At 44.1% G+C, this 24,393-nt stretch overlaps 1 protein-coding gene across 3 annotated transcripts; it reads left to right on the forward strand.

The window, feature by feature from the left end:
- Window positions 1-4,760: 4,760 nt before the first annotated feature.
- On the forward strand, window positions 4,761-23,914 carry LOC137534327 (oocyte zinc finger protein XlCOF22-like). Of its 3 annotated transcripts, none has more exons than XM_068255772.1 (9): window positions 4,761-4,817; window positions 7,692-7,814; window positions 15,175-15,342; window positions 16,131-16,254; window positions 16,335-16,432; window positions 16,538-16,643; window positions 18,226-18,323; window positions 19,224-19,347; window positions 22,205-23,914. In XM_068255772.1, exons 2-9 carry the CDS (start codon window positions 7,719-7,721, stop codon window positions 23,521-23,523), a joined length of 2,133 nt encoding a protein of 710 aa, XP_068111873.1. In that variant the 5' UTR covers window positions 4,761-4,817; window positions 7,692-7,718; the 3' UTR covers window positions 23,524-23,914. The 3 variants fall into 3 exon arrangements, with proteins under 3 accessions (XP_068111873.1, XP_068111874.1, XP_068111872.1); XM_068255773.1 differs by having other exon boundaries at window positions 4,775-4,817; window positions 7,695-7,814; XM_068255771.1 differs by lacking the exons at window positions 4,761-4,817; window positions 15,175-15,342; window positions 16,131-16,254; ... (3 more) ...; window positions 19,224-19,347; window positions 22,205-23,914 and adding an exon at window positions 9,937-14,304 and having other exon boundaries at window positions 7,726-7,814.
- The last annotated feature ends 479 nt before the right edge of the window (window positions 23,915-24,393 follow it).

Here is a 24,393-nt window from a genome sequence, read left to right on the forward strand (position 1 = left end):
AACTCATGGGGCCCCCGGGCAATAGGAGATTATGGGGCCCCCATACTAGTGTTTCACACCTTTCATGTTATATGTTTACAGACTAAGATATTATAATTTATTGACAACAGTAAATATGTTATATTGTGATATTGTGCACTGATAAAAACCCCTGCGTCGCGCGTAGTGCGGCGTGCCAAAAAATGGGTGTGGTCACGCAACAGAATGTGGGCATGGTCATGGGTGGGGCAAAATATACATGACCTTAGCAGTGGTGTAAAAGGTCTGCCGGGGAAGTTTGAACTTTGCCATAGTGTTTCCCCCCAAAATACACGTAATCTGACAGCATTTCACCAAAAATCCATGCAATTTGGCAGAGGTTCCTCCAAAATACAGCTAATATGGCAGTCGTTCCCCCAAAATAGACGTTATCTGGCAGCAGCGGTTCCCCCAAATACACATAATTTGGCAGCGGATCACCAAAAATACATGTAGCAGCAGTGGTTCCCCCAAAATACACAGAATCTGGAAGCAGGAGTTACCCCATTATACACAATCTGGCAGCTGTTTCTCAAAATACACTTAATCTGACAGCAGCAGTTCCCAAAAATAGTTAATCTGGCAGCAGTTCCCCCAAAATAGGTGCCCCCAGTATAGGTAACCAGGTCAAAAGGTATCCCCAGTGGAAGTTTCCAGGTCTATAGGTTTTCCCAGTGCAGGTATCCAGGTCTATAGGTGTCCCCAGTATAAGTAGCCTAATCTACAGGTGTCCCCAGAATAGATAACTAGGTCTATAGATGTCCCCATTTAAGATAGCCAGGTCTATAGATGTCCCCAGTTAAGATAGCCAGGTCTATAGGTGTCCCCAGTATAGGTAGCCAGGTCTACAGGTGTCTCCAGAATAGGTAGCCAGGCCTATAGGTGTCCCCAGTACAAATAGCCAAGTCTACAGGTGTTCCCAGTACAGATAGCCAGGTCTATAGGTGTCTCCTGTATAGATAGCCAGGTCTTTAGGTGTCCCCAGTATATGCAGCCAGGTGTATAGGTCTCCCCAGTATATGTAGCCAGGTGTATAGGTCTTCCCAGTATATGCAGCCAGGTGTATAGGTGCTCCCAGAATATGCAGCCAGGTGTATAGGTGCCCCCAGTATATGCAGCCAGGTGTATAGGTGCCCCCAGTATATCGCTCCCTCGCCATCCTCCTTCACCTCTTGGATCTTCTGCAATATACCCTGTAAAGTCCACAGCTCCTAGGCATCCTGCCAGTGCACGGCCCAGTTACGCCCCTTTGGCTGGGAGCATTCTGTGCCTGCGCAGGCGCAAACCGCTACAGCAGATGGGAGCATGACGGGAGAGCACTGCATCTGGGCCGATTGGTCTCGACTGGAGGACTTTTGGGGGCCAGTTACACAAGATCCATAAACTAGAGGAGGGCAGAGATGCAGTGATAAGCCTATAGGGGGCTGTAGGAAGCCCGAGCTATGTATCATCCCCCCCCCCTATCTCAGCTATACTTTAAGGTAACCATTAATGATACAATAGTTTCAGCAGATGCAATCATTTAATTAGACTTGCAAGATTAAAAGTAATTGCAAGGTAATTATCGATTGTTCACATAACAGGACAGTCTCTTCAGATATGATTGTGATATGATTATGACAATCAAACATTCCGATCAACATTATTTTCTATACCAATTGACCATATAATCGTTTTTCATTGATTTTCTCCACATACTGCATGATTTTCTGTACAACTTGATCCAGGGGCGTAGCAATAGGGGTTGCAGAGGTAGCCACCGCATAGTGTTGGGCAAACACCTAGATGTTCGGGTTCGCGAACGTTCGCCGAACACCGCCGCGATGTTCGGGTGTTCGCGCCGAACTCCGAACATAATGGAAGTCAATGGGAACCCGAACTTTCGTGCTTTGTAAAGCTTCCTTACATGCTACATACCCCAAATTTGCAGGGTATGTGCACCTTGGGAGTGGGTACAAGAGGAAAAAAAATATTTGAAAAAGAGCTTATAGTTTTTGAGAAATTTGATTGTAAAGTTTCAAAGGAAAAACTGTCTTTTAAATGTGGAAAATGTCATGTTTCTTTGCACAGGTAACATGCTTTTTGTCGCCATGCAGTCATAAATGTAATACAGAGAAGAGGTTCCAGGAAAAGGGACCAGTAACGCTAACCCAGCACAAGCAGCAGAACACGTGATGGAACAGGAGGAGGCGCAGGAGGAGAAGGCCACGCTTTTTGAGACGCAACCCAGGCCTTGCATGAGGACAAAAAGCGTGCGGATATAGCAATGCTTTTTGCCGCCATGCAGTCATAAATGTAATAAAGATGAGAGGTTCAATAAACAGGGACCGGAAACGCTAACCCAGGCCAGCAGCAGCAGCAGCACACGTGATGGAACAGGAGGAGGCGCAGGAGGAGAAGGCCACGCTTTTTGAGACGCAACCCAGGCCTTGCATGAGGACAAAAAGCGTGCGGATATAGCAATACTTTTTGCCGCCATGCAGTCATAAATGTAATAAAGATGAGAGGTTCAATAAACAGGGACTGAAAACGCTAACCCAGCAGCAGCACACGTGATGGAACAGGAGGAGGCGCAGGAGGAGAAGGCCACGCTTTTTGAGACACAACATCCCAGGCCTTGCATGAGGACAAATAGCGTGTGGATATAGCAATGCTTTTTGCCGCCATGCAGTCATAAATGTAATAAAGATGAGAGGTTCAATAAACAGGGACCGGCAACGCTAACCCAGCAGCAGCAGCAGCAGCACACGTGATGGAACAGGAGGAGGCGCAGGAGGAGAAGGTCACGCTTTTTGAGACACAACATCCCAGGCCTTGCGTGAGGACAAATAGCGTGCGGATATAGCAATGCTTTTTGCCACCATGCAGTCATAGATGTAATAAAGATGAGAGGTTCAATAAACAGGGACCGGCAACGCTAACCCAGCAGCATATAGTGTGCTATATAGTGTGGCTGAGCGAGCAGTGTACTACTGTTCCCAGCAGACACAGAGTGGCAGTAAACACAATGCTATATAGTGTGGCTGAGCGAGGTACACAGAGTGGCAGTAAACACAATGCTATATAGTGTGGCTGAGCGAGCAGTGTACTACTGTTCCCAGCAGACACAGAGTGGCAGTAAACACAATGCTATATAGTGTGGCTGAGCAAAGTACACAGAGTGGCAGTAAACACAATGCTATATAGTGTGGCTGAGCGAGCAGGGTACTACTGTTCCCAGCAGACACAGAGTGGCAGTAAACACAATGCTATATAGTGTGGCTGAGCGAGGTACACAGAGTGGCAGTAAACACAATGCTATATAGTGTGGCTGAGCGAGCAGGGTACTACTGTTCCCAGCAGACACAGAGTGGCAGTAAACACAATGCTATATAGTGTGGCTGAGCGAGCAGTGTACTACTGTTCCCAGTAGACACAGAGTGGCAGTAAAACCAATGCTATATAGTGTGGCTGAGCGAGGTACACAGAGTGGCAGTAAACACAATGCTATATAGTGTGGCTGAGCGAGCGGTGTACTACTGTTCCCAGCAGCGACACACAATGACTGGGGGGACCCTGGCTAGCGTGGCTGGAGCGAAAACTACCCTGCCTGCCTACCCAAAGCTAAACCCACAGACAAATGGCGGAGATATGACGTGCTTCGGGTATTTATTTACCCTAACCACGTGACCCGTTCGGCCAATCAGAGTGTGTTCGGGTCCGAACCATGTGACCCGTTCGGCCAATCACAGCGCTACCCGAACGTTCGGGGAACGTTCGGCCATGTGGCCGAACGGTTTGGCCGAACACCATCAGGTGTTCGGCCAAACTCGAACATCACCCGAACAGGGTGATGTTCTGCAGAACCCGAACAGTGGCGAACACTGTTCGCCCAACACTACCACCGCATCAGGGCCCTTGGGCCAGAGGGGCCCCGAAGGGCCCTCCCTCAACCACAGTATTCACTCTCTATTGGTCCTGTGCTCATAATAATCACTTCTATAGATACTTTGAACAGTGGTAATTATTAACAAACTGTTCCCCATACCCTAATTGCATCTCAGACACTGTAGTTGCCATTGGCAGGTTTTGGAGTGCCGTATCAATTGCTATATATATAGAGTGCTTGGGGGGCCCCATTGTAAAACTTGCATCGGGGCCCATAACTCCTTAGCTACGCCACTGACTTGATCATAAAAACCTGATCAAAAGATCTCATCTGAGGGAAGTATTGTATCACTTAGCTTTACTGGATCTTAGGCTGATTCCACCTATTGCTTTTGCTTGGCCTGTCTTCACTTTGGTAAGTGTTACTTTCAGTTGTTTTTCAGATAATCCTGAGCCTTTTCATTTCCTTATATGATTTATAGATAAATGACTTCTCTCTGTATGAGAAGAAGATGAGAGCCTCAACCACTGCAGTCTACATGAAATTGAATTTTAAGGTACGTGAAGGTTTCATTTTTGACCACTAGATGTCAGCATTTGTCCAGTCTGCTCCTTTCTCTTGTATCGCATTCGCATGCATTACTTTTTTTTTAATCAGTGTGTAACAACTTTATTCCTTCTCTTGGGGTGAACACATTATTTATTAATGATTTTGGTATTTATTTGATCATTTTGTAAAGCTGAGCTTATGAGACTTGTGTATTGTGGGCAGCCATTATTTAACATTCTAATAATACAATACTGTACTGTTTTGATTGTTTCCTGGCCAGGCTGTGTTTTGATCCTGCTGGCTCAGGAAGTAATTGATTCACTTCCTGTGTTACTGTTTTGACTTGCAGGGCAAGGATGCAGTGATTGGACACAGCTGCCAGGTATGATTTAAAGTCTCTTCCCTTGCTAATTGTGGCCAAGCACTGATGAAGCATCCAGATGTGGCACCTTATGTGTTGGTCACTCCCTCCCTTCCTCTTCTATCATGTTGGCTGAGCCTGTATCTTCATCTTTCCTGAGATCATATAGCTGTTTTGATGAATTTTGCTCCTAATTTTGGGTCCACAGCTGGTCTGCATTTATAAATCGTTATCTTATTTCTCAGCATCCTGTTATCCATGTATACTTTATATTGAAAGTGTTTGTGTGATCATTTAGATAATAAAATGTATTATATATTTTTTTTCCAGTATTCTGGGCTCTTTATCTTGTATTTGCAGGCTGTGTAATATAGGTGGGTTTGGATAGCTTTCTCTTATTTTTTCATTTATTGAAATTAACTTTTATTGACTGTGGGAAGTCACCCTCTCTCCATTTGATTGACCCTACAGATCCATTCTATAGCTCCTAACTGTCCCTCTTTTGGAGGGACAGTCCCTCTCTGGGAACCAGATCCCTCTGACCCTCTTTCTTCCCTGTTTGTCCCTCTTTCAGGACTGTTATACAGATCTGTGTTAATATATGTAATTTTTCTACTGAAAAATGTGTTTAACTGACTCTAAACTTTATTCCTATCAATTGAATTGATATAGTTCTTATTTTCAAATGTTAAAATGAAAAAAAAAAACTACTGATGATAGAAAGGATCAGTGTGGTTTGAAGGATAAAACTACATCTTTGGATTCTGAATTCTTTGTGATATGCATGGTGAGGGGTGAGGTGGGGCGTGGTTAGAGGTGTGCCAGGGGCACATCTTAAAGTGTGCCTGTTTGTTATATCAAAATATTGGAGTTTTACAATGACTATGCAATCCTAATCTGACCTGTATTTCTCCGGAGTACCTGAAGCAAGAATTGAAATAAAAATTAGACACTTTCCTCAGTAGAGGGAAGACTCTGGGTAGACTAGAGGCTTCCTTGATCGTCCTGTAGCCCACCATTTCACTGCTGGGTCCCTTTAAACATTTTTGACAAGGGCTTGTCGACTATGCTGAGCTGCACTCCCGTTTGTGTGCAAGTGTGACTGTACTGCACATGCTTGAATACAGTCAGCCTATGTCAGTTAGCACAAGCCACTAGGGCACAGCTTCTTACCCCGTGCACTAGCGGTTTCATGCTGCTGGGCATGGGGGGATGGTAATCACGCACACTCAGTACTGTAACATTTAGCTCTTACACAGATATGAGGAGAGTGAAGGCAAGCAGTGGTGGCCTTGCAGAGGATATGGGACACCTCCCAAGGCTTAGGTAAGTATCTAACTTTAAAGCAGCAGGGACAGCCATACTATCCCAAGGAAAAAAACACATATATAAGTAGATAAATACTTCTACTTATATAACATATGTATTGTACTGTCGTTGTTTTGATTTCAGTGAATTTTATATAGAAAATAAAAATAAAACTTTTTCAGGCATTTTTCAATTTTACTGCCTCTGATTGAAGCCAATCCTGATGTACTTTCCACCTTTACTTGTTTTTTTCCCTAAAAACTGAACTGCCATATCTAGCTTGCTTTGCAAACACATGTGAGCAAAGCATAGATCGTATTTCAGCATCTTCTGCAGAGGGATGAGGTCATATTAAACTGCCCTCAGCCAATCAGTGAGGATCAGGAATGTAAGAGGGGAGATAACACGCTTTCTTCTCCTCTGCAATATACCAAATAGAGCCAGGCTGACTGAGATAAGATTTACTACAGTAGAAACATTTATGGTTATATTGGAATGCTTGCAATGCGGGGTCAGGTTGTAGACTGAATAATACACATAGTAATGAACACAGAGCAGTGGGTAAATGGAATTTGATTTTACGTCTGACAATCCTGCTTTAAAGGGGTTCTGTGGGGCGGGTTGGGGGGGGGGGGGGGGGTGCTGAGGGTAAAAACAGACACTTACCTGGGGCTTATATCAGCCCCCTGTAGCAGTAATGTCCCACGCCATCCTCCTCCGATCTGCCATTCCCCGCCGGGACTGGGCAATTATTCGTCTATCAAGACAAATAATGCGCGCTCCCGCTCGCGTCATCGGAAGCCTGCGCAGTAAGCTTCCGATGACGCGAGTGGGAGCAGTTGGAAAGCATGCCGCGCTAGACCGGGGCCGGCGGCGGAGAACGGCGCATCGGAGGAGGGCGGCGTGGGACATGACTGCTACAGGGGGCTGATAGAAGCCCCGGGTAAGTGTCTGTTTTTACCCTCAGCACCCCCCCAGAACCCCTTTAACTCTTTTTCTCATTGCACGTTTGCTATAAATCAGTGTAAATATACCATATCTGTCAGTAATGACCAAAAATTCTCCTAGTATGCAATACTCCACAGACAAATGGGTGGCTATAATCAAAACCTCCAGCTGCCGGTTTCTTAACCAACTATGGGCTTATTAATCAGCAACAATGGATTTAGCTGGATGAATTTCAAGTCAGTGGAATTTTGGATGTTAAAGGACAACTGAAGAGAGAGGTATATGGAGGCTGCAATGTTTATTTCCTTTTAAACAATACCAGTTGCCTGGCAGCCCTGCTGACCCTCTGCCTCTAATACTTTCAGCCATAGACCCTGAACAAGCATGCAGCAGATCAGGTGTTTCTGACATTATTGTCAGATCTGACAGATTAGCTGTATGCTTGTTTCTGGTGTTATTTAGACACTTCTGCAGCCAAACAGACCAGCAGGGCTGCCAGGCAACTGGTATTGTTTAAAAGGAAATAAACATGGCAGCCTCCATAGCCCTCTCACTTCAGTTGCCCTTTAAGAGAGTTAAAATTGCTGTCTATCTCGAATTATTCTTGTTATTGCCTCCTCTGTTGTTGTTATCTTTCAGCAGAGAGGAGTGTCCCATAAAGATGACATGGCCACATCAGTGAGGATGGATGAAGACGAGAGTAGCACAACCAAGAGGATGTTAAATCTTACATTGGAGATCATGTACCTACTGACTGGAGAGGTGAGGAGAATGATGATTTTTTTTTTCAGATGTAGTGTATTTCTTTTAAAGTGAATCCAAGGTGAGAGTGATAATGAGGCTGCCATATTTATTTCCTTTCAAACAATACTAGTTGATGGCAGCCCTGCTGATCTATCTGGCTGCAGTAGTGGCTGAATTACAAACATGCAGCTAATCTTGTCAGACCTGACAATAATGTCAGAAACATCTGCTGCATGCTTGTTCAGGATCTAGGAAAGTATTAGAGGCAGAGGATCATCAGGACAGCCAGGAAACTGGTATTGTTTAAAAGGAATTTTTGAGTTCACTTTAGAATGCCTGCAAAGATGGAGAGGATTCTGAGAGTGGCATAACATCACTCATATATATCTTTTAGTGACATATAAACTTATTGGGACAGATAAGATGGATTTTCAGAATCATATCACCTTTCTCTTATCTCTATGCATCGAGCATAAACCTGACTGGAGCAGGAAGGTTCTGGAAATATCACATGACTTTGTTGTTGTTCAGTCACAAACCTTCCCGCAGAGTCACCTGAATTTTACATTGCATCAGTCTTAACCCTCCTGGCGGTTTGCTAAAAAATCGCCAGGGGGCAGCAAATCTTTTTTTTTTTTTTTTTTTTTTCATGTAGCGAGACAAAGTCTCGCTACATGATAGCCGCTGCTCAGCGGCATCCCCCCAGCCCCTCCGATCGCCTCCGGCGATCGGCGATCAGGATATCCCGTTCAAAGAACGGGATCTCCTGGAGGGCTTCCCCCGTCGCCATGGCGACGGGGCGGGATGACGTCACCGACGTCGTGACGTCAAAGGGGATTCCGATCCACCCCATAGAGCTGCCTGGCACTGATTGGCCAGGCAGCGCACGGGGTCTGGGGGGGGGGGGGCGGCTGCGGCGCGACGGATAACGGCGGATCGGCGGGTAGCGGCGGCGATCGGGCACTGCACGCAGCTAGCAAAGTGCAAATCGGCCCAGCGGGGCCTGAGCGGTGCCTTCCGGCGGCATAGCCCGAGCTCAGCTCGGGCTTACCGCCAGGAAGGTTAACACACACCTACAAATAGTGTTGGGGAGGGCTCTGATAATGTAATGCATTATCACTTACATTAATTAAAGAGGCACTGTAGTGACATATAGCAAAATGCATGTAATTATTCAGGTTACCCATTTTTATGTTAATTTTCCTGGTTTCACCATCAAATAAGCTTCCTATAGCTATATATTGTTGTATATTGGTATATAGCCCTGCCTTCCCAGTGATGTTTAGCCTAGGCTGATTAGCTATGCGAAATTCCACTTCCCAGAGCATTCTGGGAAACGAGGTATATTTCCTGGATCGTCACTCGGACAGCACCCCTGGATGAGACTTGTCTCCTTCCCCACCGTGGACAGGAACTGCAAAAGAAGAATTTGCATAAGCGACAGGCAGCCTGCTATATAAGCTACTTACTTGCTGCTATACTTCAGTATAGTTTCCTGTCCTGGACGGAGCGGAGGGAGAGGTCTCCAGGGTGCCATCCGTGTCAGTCGGCAGGGGCAGCGTGTAGCAGGACTCCCATCAGAGCTGAGCAGTGATCAGTGGGGAGTCCTGCAGCGTATGGGAGGCTTCTCCAGTGAAGGCGGCTGTGTTATGCGCGCAGGCGCGCGCATGAAGAAGGTCACTTCCGGTTCACCCGGAAGTAGTCACGCGCTGGCGTCCCGCGTGATCTGAGGTCTGCAGAGCGGCAGGGGCCGCGGCGGTGAGAAGCGAATCAGCCGAACAGCTGATTCCAATTAAGATGCCTGACCAAGCGGCAGGGGCCGCGGCGGTGATATGCAGTCAGCCTGGAGGCTGATTCATCAAGGTATGTGAGGCTGATTAACATAAATTATGCAACAAGGGTAGCATTGATTGTCTTCAGCTGGGTCTGCTTATGTGTATTTAAGCTAGAGGTGAGTCCATGATTCAGATGTTGCTGGCAATCATGGAGGACGCTTCAGGTTCAGCTCCTTTGCAGTCTGCAAAGTCTGGCCAAGACCCCTCTCTGGCAAGTAGATGTGGTACCTGAAATACTCCTGCTTGTTTGATATATAATATAAAACCTCTAGTAATATTTGTTCCTTGTTTGTGTTTTTTTATAGCCTAAAAAACATGACAAGTCGGACAAATCTGATAAAAATGAAAAGTCTGAAAGGCCTGACAAGGCTGCTGCTCAAACCAGTCAGCATGGTTCAAACAGGTCTGAGAAGAAATGTGTTTATCTTCATCTTCCAAAAAGCTGTGTCAGAACTGTACAGAAAAGGTGGTTAAAGATGAGTCACCCGTCATATTTAAAGATTTAATGGGCTGGATGAGGTCAGAAATGTCTACAGCAATAAAAGAGATTAAGGAATCTGCCATTGCTTCAAATCCTATAGTTCCCTCGGATGTCCCAGGAACTAGTGGAGATATGGACACAGTGCCTGTAGTTACTATTCCAGCATCTCCTGTATTGGATTTATCTCAGCCGGGGCCCTCCGGTTCTAAACGTAGAAGAGAAAGCGAGGTGGAGGATTCAGAATTATCTGAGGGAGAGATTTCTGAATTGGATCATCCATCAGATGGGGAAGTCTCTAATTCTGATAGATCGAAATTTGCTTTCTCTGCTGATTTAATGAAGGACTTATTAGGTGCTATGTATGATACAATGGGTATCAAGACAGAGAAAAAATCTTTGACGCCTTTGGATGAGATGTACAGAACTTTGGCGGAACCCCAGCCTCAGTTTATCCCAGTCCATTCCACCTTAAAGGGTATGATTAAGAAGGAATGGGATAACCCTGAGAAGAGGGCCTTCTGGCCTAGATCCTTATCCAATCGTTACCCTTTTTCTCCAGAGGATCAGGGGTTTTGGGGTCCTCCGCCTAGGTTGGACCCATCTTTTTCAAAGGTGTCAAAGAAAACGGACTTATTATTTGAGGATTTTGGAAGTCTGAAGGATCCAATCGACAAAAAGATGGACAACCTTCTGCGTAGAGCATGGGAATCCTCTTCCTTGACATTTAAGCCCGCTGTAGCTTCAACAGCAGTGAGTAGATCATTGAAGACATGGCTGTTAGAAATGCAGAATAAGATCGCTTCCGGTGTTCCCCGAGAAGAGATTCTTAACGATTTTCCTAAAGTTTTAAATGCCTCTAATTATATTATAGATGCTTCAGATGACACGGTAAAACTTACGGCCAGAACGACTGCCTTAGTTAACTCAGCCAGAAGAGGTATATGGGTTAAAACCTGGAATGGTGACAATTCCTCGAGATCAAAACTGTGTGGTATTCCATGTGAGGGGGGGCTGCTTTTTGGATCAAAATTAGATGATACACTAGATAGAACATCAGATAGAAAGAAAAACTTCCCAGAAAAGAAAAGACCATTTCAGTATAAGCGGCCATTTCGTCCCCCTAACAGATCTGAGCAGGACTCCAAATCTTCCAAGGGTAAACGTTGGGCCCCGTATAGACCACAGAAGTCAAAACCCAACTTCAATCCTGCCAAGAGACAGGATAAGCAATGACGCCAGGATCCCAGTGGGGGGGAGGGTTGCAAACTTTTTGGAAGTATGGCAGCCTCAGTTCACAAGTCAGTGGTTGCTAAAGATTATTTCAGAGGGGTACCAGATCGAGTTCAGTCATCCTCCTCCTCTAAGGTTTTGCATTACTCCACAACCCCAGGATCAAAGAAAGTGTCTGGCATTACAGAACGAGGTCCTGTCCCTACAGGAGAAGGGGGTAATAAGATATGTACCAAGCTGCCAGAGAGGAAAAGGGTTCTATTTTCATGTGTTTCTGGTGAAAAAGCCACAGGGAACTTACCGGTTTATCCTAAACCTAAAAAAGTTAAATCTAAATGTGAAATACAGAAAATTCAGGATGGACAATATAAAATCTGTGATTCATCTCTTGCAGAGAAACGATTTTCTTGCTTCCATAGATCTCAAGGACGCATACCTTCACCTGCCCATCCATCCATCATCTCAACAGTATCTAAGATTTGCAGTGCTCATGGAGGAAGAGGTAAGACATTTTCAGTTTATTGCTCTTCCTTTTGGACTTTCCTCTGCACCATGGCTATTTACCAAGGTGATGTCCGAGGTTTTAGCCGAGCTTAGACTGAGGGGAATCAATATCCTCGGATATTTAGATGATTTTTTGATTTGGGGCCCTTCAGCTGAAGTGGTGAGGTCACAGACATTATCGACATTAGACTATCTCCAGCAGTTGGGTTGGCTTATTAATTGGGAGAAATGTTCCCTTGTTCCATCCCAGGTCATAGAGTTTCTAGGTTTTAACATTGATACTAGAAAGGAGAAGATCTTCATGCCTGATAGAAAGATTTTTGCCATTCTAAACGCTGTTTTTTTCCTTTCAGAACTCAAGAACAATATCGCTGAGGAAAGCAATGGCAATACTCGGACTCCTAACAGCCTCATTTCCCGCAGTACAGTGGGGACAATTCCACGCAAGAGTACTACAGTTGTGGATACTCAGATCATGGAACAGGAGCCTCACAGTGTTAGACAGGAGGATCTCTATTCCTCACAGCATAAAGGTGTCTCTGTTGTGGTGGCAGGATCGGGTTCACTTTTTAACAGGTCGTTTGTGGAATTACCCGGAACAAAGGATAATCACAACGGATGCCAGTTTATGGGGATGGGGAGCACACCTGGATGCTCTTCCAGCCCAGGGACAGTGGTCTGTACAGATCAGCTCAAGGTCATCAAACAGCAGAGAACTAGAAGCAGTATGGATGGCACTACTACACTTCAAGGATCAAATCAGAGGATCGCATGTAACTATAAAGACCGACAACAGGGCAGTTGTGGCATTCTTAAACAGACAGGGAGGCACGAGAAGTCAGATATTATGGAAGCAGACATCAAAGATAATGTTTTGGTCAGAAAGCAATATCGAGTCTCTACAGGCACGTCACCTAAAGGGGACATCGAACCAGGTGGCGGATTATCTAAGCAGGGAGAGGCTGGACCAGAACGAGTGGTCACTCAACCAGAAGGTCTTTCAGATGATAATTTCACAGTGGGGATGCCCAGAACTGGATTTATTCGCCAGGAGAAAGAACTCAAAATGTCGGAAATTTTGTGCCCTATACCAGGAGGATTCACCTTGGGCGGTGGATGCGTTCACAATCAGTTGGGAGGGTATGATGATGTATGCTTTTCCTCCAATTCCATTACTTTCAAGAGTATTGAAGAAGATCATTCAGGACAAGGCGAGACTCATATTGATTGCTCCAATGTGGCCCAAACGTCCATGGTTCACATTACTTTAGTCTCTAGCGATATCAGAACCAATAGTACTCCCACTGATACAGGACCTGTTGTCCCAGGGCCCAGTGTTGCATCCAGATCTGAGTCTACTTCATCTATCAGCCTGGAACCTGAGTGGGAAATACTAAAGTCCAAGGGCTTCTCAGATGATCTGGCAGAGACATTACTCAATAGTAGGAAAAAGGTAACTCGGGGAATCTACCAGAAGGCATGGAGAGTCTTTAAGGACTGGTGTGCAAACAGATCTTTTAACAATAGATCACTTAGGTCAGTTTTGGAGTTTTTACAATGTGGCTATAAGAAGGGCCTCAGTGTTAGTACTCTGAAGGTTCAGGTATCAGCCCTGAGTGTTTTTCTGGAAAGAAAGTTAGCACAGGAAGATTATATAGTTCGTTTTTTTCAGGCACTGAGAAGACTAAAACCATCTATACGATCAAGAGTACCTGCTTGGGATCTCAATACGGTCTTACAGGGTCTATGCGAGTCTCCATTTGAACCTTTATCTCAGGTCTCTGACAAATTCCTAACATTAAAAACCATATTTCTTCTAGCCATTACTACTGCAAGAAGGATAGGGGAGCTACAAGCTTTATCCATAAAGGAGCCGTATTGTGTTATTTCAGAAGATAGAGTAACATTACGCCCGGATGCAGCATTCCTTCCTAAAGTGGTTTCCTCATTTCACAGAAACCAAGAAATTTATATTCCGTCATTTTGTGAGAATCCCACAAATGATAAAGAAGAGAGACTACATTCTCTAGACGTAAGAAGATGTTTATTACATTATTTGGAAAGGACTAACTCTTGGAGAAAGTCAGACGCAATTTTTGTCCTGTTTGCAGGCAGGTCAAGAGGAAATAAGGCTTCTAAGACAACCCTAGCACGTTGGATCAAACAAGCAATTGTATCAGCATACCAGGTGCAAGGGAAGACGTTAACTTCTTCTGTCAGGGCTCATTCTACAAGAGGTATCTCTACGTCATGGGCAGAGAGGGCAGGGGCCTCTATTGATCAGATATGCAGAGCTGCAACATGGTCGAGTCATAACACGTTTGTGAAACATTATCGACTTAATGTATCTGCAGGCACAGATTTATCCTTTGGAAGGAAGGTTCTGCAAGCAGTGGTCCCACCCTAAGCCTGATCTCTAGTATATCGTCTCATCCAGGGGTGCTGTCCGAGTGACGATCCGGGAAAGACAACTTTACTTACGGTAACGTCTTTTCCGGTAGTCAGGAGGACAGCACCCCTACAACCCGCCCTTTTTGGGTGGAGTATCAGAGGTTTGTATAAGCATTATTAATGTCCGTATTATCTTTTATATATACTGAAGTATAGCAGCAAGTAAGTAGCTTATATAGCAGGCTGCCTTTCGCTTATGCAAATTCTTCTTTTGCAGTTCCTGTCCACGGTGGGGAGGGAGACAAGTCTCATCCAGGGGTGCTGTCCTCCTGACTACCGGAAAAGACGTTACCGTAAGTAAAGTTGTCTTTTCTACTGACTTTAGAACTCTTAGTAAACAAACATTCACCTGCCTGTACTGAAGATATCACCACCTTTTTTTAGAATGTAAATCAGGGAGAGGAAAGATTTTACTATGGGCAAACACTGACTAAATCATTTACAAATGAATCTTATAAAAAAAATAATTATTAATTACATTATTCTCACTACAGTTCCTCTATAATATAATTAATACTTAAAGGGACACTGTAGGGGGGTCGGGGGAAAAGTCCTCCTAATGGCACCAGGAGCGTACTGTGCCTGCGCCGTGTGCTCCTGGTGACATCAGTGGGAGCGAGGACACGGCAACGCAGGCGCAGTGGTTTTTAGACTTTAAACTCTGAAATTCCAGAAGTGAACCAGAGGCGGGGCCGGAGCATCGGTGAGTGGCTGCGCAGGCACAGGATTTCTGCGGGGGACAATTAGAAGCCCCGGGTAACTTCAACTCATTTTCCCCCGACCCCCCCCCCCCCCTACAGTATCCCTTTAACAAGAAGGGTGAGGAGGATTCTGGGAATAAACATATTGGTGATTATGGCTATGTATGTTTACTCAGGATTATGAAGTAGTAAAGAAGACATCTTGTAAATTGATGGCACCTAACAGCCTTCCCTCTGGACCATCTCCCATCGCAGTGCCTGCATCTCACATCCTGACACCCAAGAGCAACAATGAAAAGATTTTAAAAGTTATTAACAAGATGAATGAACTGCTGACCAAAGAAGTAAGTAGTGGGTCCCATACATCTAGCAATTTTGGCGGCCGATTGACTAAAAAACAGATCTCTCTCTGCTCAAATCTGACTGGAGAGAGATCAGTTGGCCATCATAAATCGATCGATTTTAGCATGACATTTTTCTGGAAACAGCCTCATGATGTCACCCCAGCCGCATCCCCCCAAAAGTACATGTAACTCCCCCCCCCCCCCCTCCCCCTTTTGCCCCACTTTACGTGTCCGGTGTCCACCTCTGTGTCCGCACTCCTCTTCCGGATTCGTGCCTCACGTGGTTGTTGGCGTACTGCACGTCACGGCACGTGTGTGAAGTCACACTTGTGCCCCGCATGCAGAGTGCCAGCAACCACATGGAGCACAATTATAGAACAGGAGTGCGGACACAGTGGTGGACACCGGACGGGTAAAGTGTTAATGCAGGTGTACCTGTACTTTTGAGGGGGCGCGGATTTGAGGGGACACAGTTTTAATGCAGGGGTACAGGTACATTTGAGGGGAAGTGAACACATGTCACTACCGCCGCACAACTGATCGAGCATGTCGACCCGAAATTTTACAGCATGTCCGATCAATACATGTGACCAATTTTGGCCCAATATTGGTTTCATCCTCAATCGGGAATGCTTTTGGTGGCACTGATTTTCATCTGATTCGATGACAATTATCGAATCACAGTCATTCGGCCGCCAAATCTACAGATGTATGGCCACCTCAAGTAAGGTGCTGAGAACAATCTGATAACAGTGCCTGTGTGCTCACTTTACTGTTTTGTTTATTAGATTCCTGTGCGGTTTCAGGATGTCACTGTCTACTTCTCCGTTGAGGAATGGCAGTATATAGAAGGACACAAGGATCTATACATGGATGTCACTATGGAGAAACCGCTAAACCTCACACCATCAGGTAAGAGGAGATGTTCCAACAGAGAGAGAAGTCCTGCGGATAGATGTAAACATAGACATCAGTGCATGTGTTTCCTACAGATGGATTCTGTAACAGAAATACACCAGAGAGATGTCTCAGTCATCTGGATTCCGGTGACTGCATTCAGGAAGATCTTAGTATTCCACTCCAAGATCAGGTAGATGGAAGTGAGAGTCTTTCAGTCATTTCACATATATGATCTTGAAGAAAGTTGTACGCAGTGCCTGAACTCATAGTCTTCTATTTTGCGGATTTATTCCAGGATGAAGATGTGATTAGGATTAATGTTGATGTGGAGGAGGTAGAGACGTATGTTGGAGTTGATAATCCTTTTAAAGAAGAGGGAGCGGCCTTAGAGATCAACTCAGGTAAGTTTGGGTTGGATTGGAAACATCTATTGCCCAAAAATGGTGCTGTTGTGCTTTTTGGGGATCCTTAGACCTTCCAAGGAAAGAGGGAAAAACAAAGAGAGAGCGGGAGCCTTATGATGTAGTATGTTGACAATAATGGGTTTGTGGAGTGTGAGCAGTAGAATAATACTCACAAACAAGGGTTGCAAGGCGAGCAACCACAGTGTAAAGGCATGTGAGGAAGTCCCGTCCTCCCTCAGGGTCACCGGTCACAGATCAGGAAGGTTGCACTCCAAGAAAAATATATCGTAATAGTTCAAAGAAATAAAACAAAAACAACCCCCATAGAAATGGGAGCTGTAAAGCTAGAACTGCAGAGGATGAGGCACCATAAAATTAAATTGACCAGTATTTGGCCATTGTTAAATAGCAGAAAAACCTTACCTCTAAAAAGAGACCAAGCCTGTGTGAGGTAAAAGTATTAGACACTAGTGGGATACCGTGTTTCATGATATTCAGTCCGCTTCTTCAGATCAATGACAAGTGTCTTAGTAGTAGAAACTGCATGCAAGGAGCGCCAAAGACTAAAGTGTCTGAGCTCTAATAAAGACTTTAACCTCACACAGGCTTCGTCCTTTTTTAGAGGTAAGGGGTTTCTGCTATTTAAAGCGGGATTGTCAGCCATAAAATCAAATTCCCATTACCCACTGCTCTGTGTTTATTATGTAAGTCTACATCCTGACCCTGCAATGCAAGCACTACAATATAATCATAAATGTGTCTGCTGTAATTAATCTTGTTGCAAAACACGAAAAGCGAATGGACACTCCCAGCTAGGACATTCCTACCTTATATCTGATCAGCAAACGCTTAATCTGTAATTAATCTTGTACCAGTCAGCCTGGCTGTTTTCTCGTACATTGCAGGGGAGAGGGAAGCTTATTATCTTCCCTTCTTCCCCTCCTACATTCTTGCTCCTTGCTGATTGGCTGAGTGCAGTTCAGTGTAACATGAGGCTCAGAAGTGAAATAGAAGATAAATCACCTCACCCCTCGGCAGAAGCTGCTGAAATCCGATCTATGTTTTGCTCACATGTGTTTACAAAGCAAACTAGATATGACAGTCTAGTTCTGCATACACCACTTCAGGTAGAGGAGTAAGGGAGGAAATGACATCAAGATTGGCTTCAGCCAGAGGCAGTAAAGATGGAAATGCCTGGAAGAGTTTTCTCTTTATTTACTATATAACATTCACTTGAATCAAAATGTGAACAATACAATACATATGTAAGTAGAACAAGTATTTATCTAATATATATATATATATTTATTTTTTTTTACCCTAGGATAGTATGGCTGACCCTGCTGCTTTAACAAATACTTAATGGTTTATTTAATTTTGGGGTGCCTCCTCCTGTTCAGCTATTGCCCAAAAGACTGGCTACAGATCCCTTGTGTGTACAATGGCTAGTGCGTGATAAAGTTTGTACATATTCACTTTCTCTAATCTCTGCAAGGGTCTCCTATTTATCTTCTCAATTAGAATGTGTATGTTTCTCACTGATGGATCCAGTACCTAAATGTGTGTATGTTTCCCACAGATGGATCTAGTAACATAGGTTCCTCAGAGAGACGTCCCAGCCCTTTTTTTCCCCAGGATGATATCTGGAGAGATCGCAGCATTCCACGGCATCACCAGGTACATGGAACGGAGGAACTAGAATTCAGTAGTGACGTTAAACACTATGAGACTACGTGTGTAGTCTTAGGGGCCACGTTATAAATATGTTAAATAACGCATTTACCAATCAAAAAGCGGAAGATCTTAGCTTGACCACTGCAGTATCTACAAATAGGTTCTAAGACAGTGTTTCTCAACATTTATGTAGCATGTACCCTGACTGTCGACCAAGTACCCCTTGTTGTTACTGCCTACTGAGCTTGCCCCAGTGCCTGCAACTCTCAAGCGCTTTGAGCAGACAGGAGAAAAGTGCTATACAAATGTTGGAATTATTATTAAGCATTTCATAATTGTAGATATGGTAAATCCTTTCGAAACATTCATTGATGTTTTTGTTATTAAGTATAAATACTATACTTACCCAGGGTAACTTACATGGTTTATAATATATCACGGTCGCGCTAGTGTCTTGCGTGCGCTATAACGCGCGTAATGGTTTTTGCGCACAATCGCAAATTATTGTGCAGTAACGTGAATTTTCATGTGAAAATGCGCTCGTTTTCGGGTAAAAATTTGCATTAGTGCATGAAGATTCGCAATTGCGCATGAAAACTTACGCACATTATAGAGCGCCCAAAACGTCAGTGCGACCATGATATGAGTTATCACTGCTTTGTGAATCAAGCCCAACCATGTGTTAAGAACCCAGGGTCTAAGATATATATAGTGTATGTGTGGATAATAGTATTATATCTGTAATATATAGTGATTGTCTTCTGTCCTTGTTTTAATTCATTCATCTTGTTTTAATGCAATGTACAGTGCGCTAATATTGCACCTCTGTGATTTGACTCCTATAAGTTCTATTATTTAAAAAATGATGGTTTGTATATTTTTTCTATACTTCTGCGGGTTTAGGGGGAAGAGCTCAGTGATGTCAAACTTGCAGTTAAAAAAGAAGTGACACAAATGAAGAGCGAACAACAGTCTTCAGAGGAGGGTGAGATGATGCGGCAGAATGGGCCTGGAGAGGAAATTTCAGGTGAAAAAATGGTTTCCCTTTATCATTTGTAAGCTGAAATTGGAAACATTTCTTGGCTAGTTTCAGATGAGTCAGTTATGAATGGTTTATTTTGTAATGATGGGAGAAAGATACTTGTTCTATACAATCATAAAAATACATACCGTACCTGTAATTAAAGGACAACTGTGAGAGGGATATGGAAGCTGCCATATTTATTTCCTTTTAAGCAATACCAGTTGCCTGCCTGCCCTGCTGATCCTTTGTCTCTAATACTTTTAGACATAGACTCTGAACAAGCATACAGCAGATCAGGTGTTCCTGACATTTTTGTCAGATCTGACAAGATTAGCTGCATGCTTGTTTCTGCTGAGATTCAGACACTACTGCATCCAACAGATCAGCAGGGCTGCCAGGCAACTGGTATTGTTTAAAAGGAAACAAATATGGCAGCCTTCATATTCTTCTCACTTCAGTTGTCCTTTAAGGCGCTGGGAAATTTGGGCGCAGGGTAAAGCTGAAAAACAGCGCAGCCTGATCTGCACAAGTCCCGACTGGAATAATTACTATTCCCCTCTAGACCGCCATGGACTCTGGGGAAATACGTAATTCGGCTTCCAGCTATTGATGATGGCCGAATTAAGATATTTTAATTGTGTTTTTGGCTCCGTCTCTTAACGACGCTCAAAAAAACTGTGTGACATAATTATAGACGTAATTCACACTACGGCCTATAGTGGCGCCGGCTGCGTTTAAATTTCCTGTGCCGTTTTTGCCTGACTTGTATAAAAATATGGATATAACTAATGTGTGGATACCGACTGAGAGAACATATTTAATGACCAGCTTTAAAGAGAACCTGAACTGAAAATAAAAGTCAAAATAACCATACACAGGTCATACTTACCTCCTGTGTAGTCTACTTCTCAATCTCTTTCTCCTTTCCTGCATCCCATTTGTCGACTGTGATCAATGGAATTCTTCGTCCTCCATTTTAAAATTGGCCATTACCCCGTAACAGCTTCCTGGTCAGCACACTGTTTAACTGAAATATCACCCACTTGAGCCATAAGGAAACATGGACATTACCTTGCACATTCAGTTGTAACTGACAGCTGCTGATATATAACTGACAGCAACTGGTATATTTCAGTTCTGACATATTATATAAGTATCACTGTATGGGGCAGATTAGTCACCAAGTGAAAATGTTGCTTTTTTTACTAAGGGGTATATCGACAAAACTGTGAGAATAATGAGAATAATGTGTAAAGTCTTATGATGGAGGAGTAGAGGGTTATGCAGTTGATTTAGGCTCTACTCATCGCAAATCACAAAAAAAACACATAGAAAAAACAGCACCAGAAATGCTAGTGTGTGTGTGTGTGTGTGTGTGTGTGTGTGTGTGTGTGTGTGTGTGTGTGTGTGTGTGTGTGTGTGTGTGTGTGTGTGTGTGTGTGTGTGTGTGTGTGTGTGTGTGTGTGTGTGTGTGTGTGTGTGTGTGTGTGTGTGTGTGTGTGTGTGTGTGTGTGTGTGTGTGTGTGTGTGTGTGTGTGTGTGTGTGTGTGTGTGTGTGTGTGTGTGTGTGTGTGTGTGTGTGTGTGTGTGTGTGTGTGTGTGTGTGTGTGTGTGTGTGTGTGCGCTGCTGTCAAATGGAGCCTAAATAAAATTAGGATAAGGTGCCAGCTGGAGCTGCTCACTGAAAACAGTTTTTCCTATTAATGACATGCCACACAGCGGATGCATAGTCTACTCGCCAATAACATGAGTTTTCTAAACGACCTTATGAAGATTTGGGACACTGAAGGAAACATTGTTTCAGGTAACTGACTTAATTTCTAGCTGCCATTTGCACTGGCCACCTGTTTCATTTTTATTTTTTTCAATCAAGGTTTGCTTCAAAGTTTGAGTGAACTTATACATAAAGTATACCTGAACTATGCATTGATATATGAGGTGGCCATACTCTGGGATTCTTCAATACCCCCATAAACTCTGTGTACCCTCAGCTGGCCTCCCCATATTTGTGCTCCCTGCCTCCTTTGTTTAAAGGTCTCACTGAATCTAGTCAGAGCAAGGGCCCATGTTCTGTCTTGTTGCTATGTTTATTGTACAGGTTTTTGCTTACAGAGTTTAGAAAAGGTATTTCATTAAGTGATAAAAAGACATAACCCATGAGAAAGGTTTAGCCCATCTGGGCCATACTTAGGATGTATTTTTGGTGTTAGGCTGGGTTCATACTGGCATGCACAGCGTTCTCTCCTCCACATCAGAAAGCAGTGGGTCAACAGACATGTTGACGGATCCTAAGGTATAGGATTCATTCATACATGCCCATTGTAAACAAATCAGCTGTCTCCGTTGAGCACTCTTGTGTGGTACACCAATAATTCCAGGCTCTGGACACGTCATACATGGCAGCACTGGACACGTCATACATGGCAGCACTGGACACGTCATACATGGCAGCACTGGACACGTCATACATGGCAGCACTGGACACGTCATACATGGCAGCACTGGACACGTCATACATGGCAGCACTGGACACGTCATACATGGCAGCACTGGACACGACATACATGGCAGCACTGGACACGTCATACATGGCAGCACTGGACACGTCATACATGGCAGCACTGGACACGTCATACATGGCAGCACTGGACACATCATACATAACATGCTATATGTGTGACATGTCCAGAGCAATAGAGTAGACAAAAAGGAGACCCTGGAAACGAGTGTTCCATGCTGTGAATGGTGAGAGCACATCCACTGTCACCGTGCATGTCCAGTTCCATGACATTCAATAACTTGACTTAGCATGCATTTCTAATAATATTTATGTTTTTACTTCCACTTCCTCTTCCTACAGATGGAAACAACATGTGGAATATCACAGAGAGACATCTTAATATATACTCATATTACAACGTAGAAGATTTTGGCATCCCACAGTATACTCCAGGGGGAAACTCTGCTACTCAAAATATGTATCACAGACTTTACCATGCAGGTGGATCACTGGATCCCACAAATCCACAGGGACCTTACGATATAATGTACGCTCTCAACTCAAGTATTCACCCAGGATATCAGAGGTCTGTGGAGGGATCTCTAGGTATGTCCAAGCCTGAGGAATCTTCCGATAAGCTCTATGCTGGTAAACCCGGTATCCATCCGAGATTTCTCAGCGTGGATAGATCAGGCAGCGTACTTCATAATGAGGAATCACCTGGTGCATCATGCGCTGTTTCATATGGAGGCAAGAAGATATTCCCATGCCCTCAATGTGGTAAATGCTTTAGAAATAATTCCCATCTTGTTTTGCATCTCAGAGTACACACAGGAGAGCGTCCCTTTTCATGTTCAGAGTGTGGGAAATGTTTTACACAGAAAGCAAAGCTCACCTTACACCAGAAAACTCATACAGCTGAGCGGCCTTTTTCTTGTTCAGAGTGTGGGAAATGCTTCCTTCGGAAAGGGCATGTTCTTGTGCACCAGAGAAGCCACACAGGGGAACGTCCGTTTTCATGTGCAGAATGTGGGAAAGGTTTTATTCATAAAGGACATCTTCATACACATCAGAAAAGTCACTTGGGTGAGCGACCTTTTTCGTGTTTAGAGTGCGAGAAAACTTTTATGCATAAAGAGCACCTGATTAAACACCAGAGAAAGCATACAGGTGAGCGACCATTTTCATGTTCAGAGTGTGGGAAAGGATTTGTTCATAAAGCACATCTTCTCAAACATCAGAAAAGGCACACGAGTGAGCGTCCCTTTGCGTGCTTAGACTGCGGAAAAGCTTTCATTCAGAAAGCAGATCTTATAAGACACCAGAGAAGGCACACAGGAGAGCGGCCATTTTCCTGTTCAGAATGCGGGAAAAGCTTTATTCAGAAAGGAGACCTTCTTCGACACCGGAGAACTCACACTGGAGAGCGGCCTTATTCATGTTCAGAGTGTGGGAAATCTTTTACTCAGAAAGGAGTGCTTCTTAGACACCAGAGGAGTCACACAGGCAAGCGGCCTTTTTCATGCTTGGATTGTGGGAAAAGCTTCACTCGGAAAGGACACCTTAGTATACACCAGAGAATTCACACTGGTGAGCGGCCTTTTTCATGTTCAGAGTGTGGGAAATGCTTTTCAGAGAAAGGAAATTTAATGACACATTGGAGAACACACGTCCGCTGATGTCTGCAACATAAACTTGTATGTCTGTCCAAATACTGTAGGTTAAATGTGGCTTCTTTTATTTATTATGGACAGTTGAGGTGGCATCTTTTAGCCATTGTTTCCTGGCTTTATTTGCCCTGTGTCCAACTGCCTTATGTCCTGCCTGTGATGTTTAAAACATGTTTGGTGTATTCACCCCTTCCATTTCCATAATACTATACATAAAAACCTTTACTCATTGTGTGGTTTATATCCCATTTATTCTCACCTCATCCCTTAGCTTGTCCTCATTCTTCCATCTTTGCATTAATGTGTATTTGCAATTGTAACAATGGGGCTGCACTGCATTCAATGTGGTTGTGTTGAGATCCAGTAGCTAATAAATTGTGCAATTGTAGTTCCCAAACTCCATATAGACTACTGTGCTTCCTCATCTTGTTTCCTGTATTAATATTCTCTAAATGGAACACAAATGAGACTTCTTAGGTTTTGTAAGTTTCATAAAACATTAGGGTTGATTAACTAATGTTAGCGCTGCATAACAGCGAGAGTTATCAGCTGTTATGAGCGCTATAAAACTAAGCGTGCCTTAATTAGTGTCATTGCACGCTACGAGCCCTATTGGCATGCGTAATGAGGATCGGGCAGTCAGTGCACGTTTTGCTGCTGAATTGCAGCATAGCGAACCCTACCAACATAACGCGGCTCCACTCCTCCTGCCATCATCATTCAAGGACCTGATCCCTGCACTCTGATTGGCTGAACAGGATGTCTGTCACTTGGAAACGGGACTGGGGGATGGCGTGGGAAGCCTCTATAGGATCCAGAGGCTTTCCACTTCTCAGGTAAGTAGGTGTTTCCATACCCGAGGTTCGCCTCAGGTACACC

The sequence above is a fragment of the Hyperolius riggenbachi genome, chromosome 10 (genome assembly GCF_040937935.1).
Source record: "Hyperolius riggenbachi isolate aHypRig1 chromosome 10, aHypRig1.pri, whole genome shotgun sequence".
NCBI lineage: Eukaryota > Metazoa > Chordata > Amphibia > Anura > Hyperoliidae > Hyperolius > Hyperolius riggenbachi.